The sequence below is a fragment of the Coturnix japonica genome, chromosome 28 (assembly GCF_001577835.2).
Source record: "Coturnix japonica isolate 7356 chromosome 28, Coturnix japonica 2.1, whole genome shotgun sequence".
NCBI classification, from domain to species: Eukaryota; Metazoa; Chordata; class Aves; order Galliformes; family Phasianidae; genus Coturnix; species Coturnix japonica.
This window is the reverse complement of record NC_029543.1, coordinates 2,593,526-2,601,747: the sequence shown is the minus strand read 5'-3', so window position 1 is coordinate 2,601,747 and position 8,222 is coordinate 2,593,526. Positions and strand designations below refer to the sequence as shown.

The 8,222-nt window shown below is 61.9% G+C and overlaps 2 protein-coding genes across 2 annotated transcripts; both read right to left on the bottom strand.

Moving 5' to 3' along the window:
• Nucleotides 1–350: 350 nt before the first annotated feature.
• HAPLN4 (hyaluronan and proteoglycan link protein 4) lies at nt 351–4,510 on the bottom strand. Its single transcript, XM_015886767.2, has 5 exons — nt 4,260–4,510; nt 3,416–3,521; nt 2,792–3,154; nt 1,980–2,282; nt 351–1,278 (listed from the first exon to the last, which is right to left on the bottom strand). The coding sequence occupies exons 2-5, from the start codon at nt 3,519–3,521 to the stop codon at nt 941–943; spliced, it is 1,110 nt and encodes a 369-aa protein (XP_015742253.1). The 5' UTR covers nt 4,260–4,510; the 3' UTR covers nt 351–940.
• A 410-nt stretch (nt 4,511–4,920) lies between these two features.
• Nucleotides 4,921–8,065, bottom strand: TM6SF2 (transmembrane 6 superfamily member 2). Its single transcript, XM_015886804.2, has 10 exons — nt 7,929–8,065; nt 7,037–7,137; nt 6,854–6,951; nt 6,621–6,724; nt 6,463–6,545; nt 6,244–6,368; nt 6,044–6,145; nt 5,868–5,960; nt 5,651–5,770; nt 4,921–5,411 (listed from the first exon to the last, which is right to left on the bottom strand). The coding sequence occupies exons 1-10, from the start codon at nt 8,018–8,020 to the stop codon at nt 5,205–5,207; spliced, it is 1,125 nt and encodes a 374-aa protein (XP_015742290.2). The 5' UTR covers nt 8,021–8,065; the 3' UTR covers nt 4,921–5,204.
• Nucleotides 8,066–8,222: the final 157 nt, after the last annotated feature.

Genomic DNA, 8,222 nt, shown 5'->3' with positions numbered 1-8,222 from the left:
AGAAGCAGCTGCTGTGCCCCCCCATGTGGGGGACATGGGGTCCCCAGCCCATTCCCCACTGTCCCCATGGTGGCTCAGGGGTCACTGCTGACACTGTGCTGCTCCCCACACTTGGGGCTGGTCTTGATCTGTCAGTGGGGATGGGATGCAGTAGGGTTGTAGTAGGGATGCTGTAGGGATGCTGCTGGAGAAGACCTGAAACATACCCAGCTTTGCTGGACCAGAACTTTGGATAGAGAGAAACCATGTTCAGTTGGGTGGGAGGTGAAGTGAGTGCTGTCCCATGGCTCTGTGCACCCCAGGGTCCCTTTTGCTGCCCTCTCCAGCACAAGGAGACACGTGAGCCCAGCTCAGCTCTCCAAAGCAGCTGAAGCTTTTATTTCACCTAAGTCCAGCTCACAGCACTGGGGCTACATGACACCCAGAGCTGCCCCCAGCCGGGGGTAGCAGCTCGGGGCAGCTTCTGCACTAAGCCAAGCGCGAGGGCGAAAGGCTGCTGCCTCGAATGGGCACCACCTGCATTGGTGCCAGATATTGGGGCCGTGCCCCCTCTGCTGTGTGTTACCTGCAGCACCCCGAGGTGGGGTTGATCCCAGAGCAGAGCTGGAGAGCACAAGGATACAGGAGTTCAGTCCTGCGTTGCTCCGGCCGGGCTTTTAGCACATGCAATGCGCTGATTTCTAAAGCAATGATTTCAGATGGGCTCTGCCAGGTTGGTGCTGGATCCTCCTGCCCAGGCAGCTCAGTGCTTTCACCTCCTGGTGCCTCAATTCCCCCCAGGCATCACCGGGCCCGAGCACAGCACAGCACCCGCTGGCATCACCTGAGCTCTTCCAGTTCCACGTGTGCAGCCCCAACCCCAGGGGCTCCCAGCGGAGTCCAAGGATGCTCCATAGCCATGCAAGGCTGGGGGAGCCTCATAGGGAACCCCAACGCTGCATCACACGCGGTTGGGATGCCCCTTACCTTGCTTCTTCTCAGGAGGAGCATCACCAGCCTTTTTAAAGCAGTACACCCCAAAAAGCTTGTACTTTTTATCCGGGAAGCCCAGGTTACGTACACCAGGCTCCCGGCCACCGCAGCGTGCCCTTGGGTTGACGATGGGGTAACGGATGCTGCCATCCTCCAGCCAACCCGCCTCGCAGCGGTCCAGCAGTTGGATCTTCCATGCAGCATAAAGCTGCCCCACTTTGGCCACGGCTGCCCCGTTGTTCTTGCAGGCCTGCACTGCTTCGGTGTAGCTCAGCTTGCGGAACGTCTTCAGGAAATAGACTTTGCCTAGGGAGGAGGGTGGGTGCAGGAAAGAAAGGGGTTTGTGGATGGGGTGCAGCATCAGCGGATTGAGCATTGGGTGGGGATGGGGCTGGGTGGTGCTGCTGGGAGGTGTGAGCCCCACATCCATCCCTGTGGGGGATCTGGGCTTCCCCACCTCAATCCTCATTGGAAGGGATGGAGGAGGTGAACAGCTGGCAGCGAGGACCCCCCCCCAGCATGGGCAGATTTACGGGGCTGCTCAGTGCTGGCGGTGCTGCCCGCTATTTATCCTGCCTGCCACCATTAAACAAACATCCGCAGAACCCCCCCCTGCACTGCTCTGCCAGCCAGGAGGAATTTACACAGCTCCAGAGCCCTCGTGGCTCCAATCTGTCTTGTGTGGCCCGGGCCTCATCCATCACCTGGGCCACTCACAGCTGCAATTACCTCCATCCCCTATTCCTGCCCAGGGAACACAGAGATGAGTTGAGAGTGAGTGCCCCCGAGCTGTGGGTGATGGGGGCACACAGATGGATCCCAGTCCTGGATGGGGGTCCCCACTTCTGAGCCCCTCATGATGGGACATAGGGATGTGCAACCACCTCCTGGGACCGGGAACCCACATCAGCATCCAGCAGCACAAAGAGAATACAGGGAATGGCCCCTTCTCTCTTTGTGGAAAGACTCCCCTAATAGCAGAGTGGTGCCTCAGTTTCCCCACTCACCGTTGAGGTTGGAGGTGAAGCAGAAGGCGTCGTAGTGCTCGCTCTCCTTGTGCCTGTAGCCATAGTTGCGCACACCCACCGGCGTGTCCTTACGGCCGCATTCCTCCCGTGGGTGTGAGATGGGGTATTGCACGGAGCCGTCCTGCAGCCAGCCTGCATTGCACCAATCCATGCCCTCCAGCCAGGCCTGGTGCAGCTGGTCATGCGAGGCCAGGATGCCGTCCTGCTGTAGGCACGCCTGCTGAGCCTCGTGGAAGTTCAGGGTGTAGCGACCCAGGCGGGGGTGGTAGGGGAAAATGACGCCTGTGGGGTGTGAGTGGGGCTGGGATGTGTGGGTGTCACCCACCCTTCACCCCATAGCAAAGTGGGGGTCATGTTGATGCAGTGCCATACAGAGCATCCAGGCGTGGGGCTGAGCCCCTGCAGCAGCAGGCGTGCACTGACCCTGCAGCACGGCTGTGAGCTGACACAGCTTTTCCCCTTGGCTCAGCATCCCCAGCTGTTCCAGCCCGTGCCACAGCTCAGCTCCCAGCCACGTGCGGCACCGATGCTGCCACGCGCCCCGGTCCCCCCTGGTGCTTTACGAGGCCGTGCTGCTATCTATCTCCGGCCTTTACGAGCTGCCAGAGCGTAAACCTGGAGCAACAATAAAAGCCAATAACAGATGCAATAAAACACAGCACATGCCGGGACAAACAAGACGCCATAAAGCTGAGCCCGAGGATGCGGCACCGGGACCGGTGTCACCCCGTGCAGCACACAATGATCCCCATATGTCCCCATCCCCATCAGATCCAGCACCGTGCTGCTACCTTCGAGATCCAGCTTGACCATGCCGGTGTCATCCTCCAGCTCGTTGGTGACCTCGCACTCATAGCGCCCATAGTCCTGCAGGGTGACGTTGCGGATGATGAGCGAGGCGTCCCCAAAGCCGTCCTCCTGCAGCGCCGTGCGCCCTCGGTAGCTGCCAAACGCCCTCCGTGCCTTCCCCAGGGCCACAAAGACATCCACAAAGTCCATCGGCTCCGTCACTTTGGTCCATTTGAGGCGGATTTCGTCGGGGTCGTGGGCCGAGACGTCGTAGTGGTAGCGGCAGGGCAGGATGATGGTGCCGCCCCGGTGTGTCACCACCTTCCCCGGGGCTGTCTGCACCACCACGGCCCCGCTGTCCCCCTCTGTAAGGGACATTGAACTCAGTGGGGTCCTCGTCCCCAAAGCTGCCCCATGGCAGAGTCAGATGGGATGGGGATGTGGTGGGGCAGAGCGCTCGCTCGGCTCAGGGATGGGCAGGAGCAGCTTTTGGGGAGGATTCCTCATTTTGGGGAGCTTTGCAAACCACGGGACAGCTCCATTGTGCTTCAATGAATGTTAAACCCCACTCCTTAAAGGCTACAGAGGGGCACCTGGTCCCCCACCATGGGCCCCCCAGCACTCACCCATGACATGGACAATCTTCTTCCTTCCCCTGGCGCTGGGTGGTGGGTCAGAGGAGAGGACCCCCACCACCAGCAGCAGCGCAGCCCAGAGCCCCTGGGGACACATCTGGGGGGAGAGCAGAACCATCAGCACCCACCAACACCGCAGCACTGGGAAAGCATCACATCCGACCCCACATCCCTACAAAGGCCGGGCCCCACCTGCAAGACCCCCACATCCCCCCCCCAACCTCCATTCACTGTGTGCCCATCTCCTGTTGTGGCAGCGCTGTGGGGTGAGGGCTGAGTGCCCCGCAGGGACCCCCGGGCTGTGAGCAGCGCTGAACTCAGCTTCACCCGCTCAGTTACAGCCAGGATGAATATTTCATGGCACACGCTGCAGGACGGATCTCGTGAGTTATTTATGGCACATCTGGAAACTGAACTGATGGAGCCAGAGTGGGCTGCAACGCGACCCCCCTCAACTGACCCGCATCCTTTTCCCTGGCCACAACCCCGCACTGCGTCCCCTTCCCCCCCCCCCCCCCCCGAGGGCTGCGATCCCCCCGTGCCCCATATCCCCGCTGTGGGGCCGACCCCCCCCGGCCCGGTGCGCAGAGCTCGGAGTCATTTCGTGGCTGAGGGTCTTGGGCAGACCCCAGTGAGGTGCAGCCCTTCCCCCCCCACCCCCGTGGAGGTCCCGGTGCGGTGCAGTGTTGCAGTGCGGGGCACTGCGGCGGGAGCTCCGGGGCTGCGGGATGCGGGGAGCAGCGCAGCACAGGGAGAAACAGCCCGAACCCCTCCAGCTCCGGCCCCACCGAACCGCCCCGCACGCGGTGCCGGCACCGGGACGTCCCGAACTTACCGTGGCTCCGCGCACCCTTGAGCTGCCGGCACGGGGCGGGGAGGGGGTGGGGGGGGTGACCGCAGGAGAGCTCCGGTACCGCCGGTTCTGTCGGTGCGGCTCCGCACAGGGGGCGGCACCGGGAGCTCGGCCCGGCCCTGCCCGGTTCCGGGAGCTGCGCAGGGCCGCCAGCTGCCAAGGTCACCGGTACCGGCACCGGCACCCCCGGTACCGCCAGGCGGGCGGGGAAACGGCGGGGCGGCCCCTGGTGGTGGTGTGTGTGTGTGTGTGTGTGTGTGTGTGTGTGTGTGTGTGTGTGTGTTGGGGGGGGTGAAGATCGACAGGGCGAACCCCCCCCCCCAGGTCCGTTCCCCAAGAGCAGCACCTGGAGGGGGGGGAGGCACCGATGGGGACCCTCGGATCGGCCGGGATGTGAATGGGGCACCCGCGGGGTATCGTTACACTTGTGCACAGCTCTACACATTGTGCACAGCCCCGCACACACAGATACACACCTCTCACCCCCCCGCCTGTATCCCCGCTCCATGCTGAGCCCCCCCTTCCCCACCGCATCCCCAGCACCAAGGGCAAGGCAAGGGCAGAAAGGGCTGGGGAGGGAGGGGAGGGTGACATGGATGGGGACAGGGATAGATGCCGTGGGGACACTGCACACACACCCGTGTTACAAAGCCGGACCCGAACTCCTTTATTTTGTAAACAGTTTTTGTTTGTGGCATGCTCCATGCTGCTGCATCCCAACAGCCAGCACATGGGTGGGATGGAGGGGGGGGGAGGGCCCAGTGAGACCCCCCCACCAGGCCATCCAGCCACACACTGAACCCACCAGGTGCCCCCAGTGCACCCAGGACCATAGGGGGGCACCAGAGGGACCGGAGCATTGCAAGGGAATGGAAGCCCCCTCCCCAGCAGCATCCCATTGGATTGGGTTGGGGGGGTGCTGGCAGCTCACTGGTGCTTCTTGCCCCCCTGCAGGCTGCTGGAGGAGGTGGGCAGGAAGAACGTGGGGCTGTGCAGGCAGCGGAGGGCGAGGAGCTGCGGCCCCAGAGCATAAAGGACGTTGGTGATGAGGAAACTCCACCAGACATCTTCGGGGGTCTGATATGGGAACGGCGTGCGGGTGTGAAGTGAGGAGCCCAGGTGGGAGAACTGAGCCTGGGGACAGAGGAAGGGATGGCACCGAGGGGTGCTGCTGTGCCCCACGTCCTATTATAGACCCACAGGTTCACTCCAGCCTATTTCTGGCAAAACTCATCCCTGGCTCCATTAAGATCCGCCGAGGAATAATTAATTATCAGGCTGTGGAGGCAGCTCTGGGAGCTGCTCCAGATGCGGGGTGGGTGCCCACCTGCAAACCCCCCCCCCCCCCCCAAACTCCAGTTCCTTGCCTTTACCTGTGCAATGGCCCCAGCAAACACCAGGCTCCAGTCAAGCAGCCAGGAGCAGCCCGGGCGCAGCAGAGCGTAGATGCAGAGGCAGAGGAAGGGGAGGACGTAGAACAGGTAGATGAGCATCTGTGAGCAAAGGGACAGAGCAGTCGTCGTGTCCTGGGTGGCACAGGGTCCCCACTGCTTTATGTGCTGGCTGTTGGGATGCAGTGCCTGCACTCACCTGCACTTTGGGGTAGGCAACGGGGTCACGCAGGTAGGGCTCGTGCTGGTAGATGTACTCAAAGCAGGAGTCAGCAGGGCAGTCCAACACCACCTGCATGGATCCAAGGGTGGCAAGGAGCCCATCCCAGTGCATGGTCTGCACCTCTTCCCCCTGCCCTGGCCCCCAGCACTCACCATCCCCCTGAAGAAGGTGAAGGAAGCCATCAGAAGCAGAACCAACACCAGCACCAGGTCGTGGGGCCGTTGGTGCAGCCACCTGCGCTGCTCCTGTTCAATCTGGGGGGAGATTAGGGTTGTTGATGCCCCATGGTGCTGGGTTGTGCCCCATGGCGATGCCATATGGTTGATGCCGCCCCTGCCCCTTTGGTGCCCACCTGCTCTGCTGTCAGGCACGGCACAGTCCTGGGCTGCTGGAAGAGCCGCGTGCCCGCCCAGATGGGGATGAGGATGTAGGGCAGGTTGAGGAGGAAGGAGGTGCTGATATCAGAGCTGTATTTGCCTGAGGAGGAGAATGTGGGATGGGGACTGAGCTCATCCCTGGGGCAACACCATGGGGAGCAGTGGGTGTCAATATTCCCCCCACAGCCCCGTACCTATCAAGTTCCCAAGCAGGAAGACGAGGATGCTCATCACCAGAGAACCCAGCCAGAAGAGACCCAGGCTCCTATAGCTCTTCCTGCAGAGGCAATGAGGTCAGAGCCCAGCACACACCCCCCCCTTCCCCTACTCTCAGCCCCCCGGCCCCGCTCACCTCTGGCTCATGGCTTTGATCATGGCGAGGTACAGCCCGTAGTGCACGATGCCATCCCAGTAACAGATCATGATGCCGTGTGCTGTGCGCAGGTATGGCTCACCCTGTGTGGATGGGGAGCATCACAGGGTGGGGGTGAACACCTTCCCCCCCCCCCCCCCCATCTCCCCTTAGTGTTCCTGGTGGGTTGGGTGATGCTTGTGGCCACTCCAATGGCTGTGATGGGGTGGTACCTCTCTCACGTAGACCTCTGCAAAGCCTGAAATGAATCCATCCTCCTCCAGTGAGATGATCAGATCAACGGCAGAGACAAAGGAGAGCACCACAAACACTGCAGGAAGCAGCAGGGATGGGCTCAGTGTGTGACCCCAATGCCCAATGGAGAGAATAGGGGTGCTGGGAGCCCCAGCACTCACCGCAGAACAGGGGGTCCTGGAAGTAGCTCCCAGCACTGGCAAAGTAGATGAAGGCGAGCAGCACAGCAAGGAGCAGCACAGCTGCCAGCAGCAATGGGTTACTATGGGACAGGAGGGGGTGGTCAGGCAGGGGGGGACCCTTGTTCCCCATATGCCTTATTTCCCCCATCCATTTTGCTGGTTATAAAATGAACAGGCAATGAGGAGACAACCTCCCCCCCCCTCCCCCTCCAGCATCCAAAACCAACAGGTATTCATTAAAAACAATTAAATCAACACCAAAACAATCAGATGATTTCGCTGTCAGCGCAGAAGTGCATTATTAGTAGTGTATCATTAATTACTACATGACTAATTACTCCCGTGGAACGATTAATTCGGAATTCAAATACAAGAGTGGTGATGGAGCAGCGCGAGGGGGGGGCTCCTGCGGTCACTATGGGGTGTGATGGGGTGGGGGGGGATAAGGGGCTGCATCCCCACGGGGCAGCATCTTCGGGTCCGCTGCCGGGTAGGAGAGGCAAAAGGGGTGAGGATGGGGCCGCTGTGGGGCGGAGGCAACGACCCTTCAGGGATGACCCTGGGAGGGGGATTCGGGAGGTTCAATGCCGGAGGGGGGGATACGGGGCTGAGATAGAGGGGATGGGAGTTACGAGGGGGAAGCACTGAGCGCCCCGACCCCAGCTGGGTGACCCCAACTCTGCGTTGTGCCACGAGCCGCCCCACTTTTGGGGTGAGAACCCATGGGGACGTTCTACATCCCATACCCGAACCGCAGCCCTTCCCTCGGCCCGGGCAGCACCGAACCCCCCGCGGCATCGACCCGGAGCCCAACACCGCCCCACACCCGCAGCGTTGTCCCAACCCCGACGTAGCCCCGGACCGAACTCACTCCTCCAACGCCGCAGCGCCGCTCAGGCCGAGAGCAACGGGGAGAGCGAGCAGAGCGGGGGCGAGAGCGCCCGGTCCGGAGCGGAGCTGCATCCCGGAGCACCGGCCGCAACCCCGACGGACTTCGGCCCCGGGCCGGGCCCGGACAGCGCCCTTAAAGCGGCAGCGAGGAGCACGGAATAGAGGGTGGGGGGGTGCAGCAAGGAGGGGGCTCAGAGCCCCCCGGTATGGGGCTGGGATGTGGGAGCTGCAGTGTATGTATGGGGGAACCCGGGGGCTTTGAGAATTGGGGGTG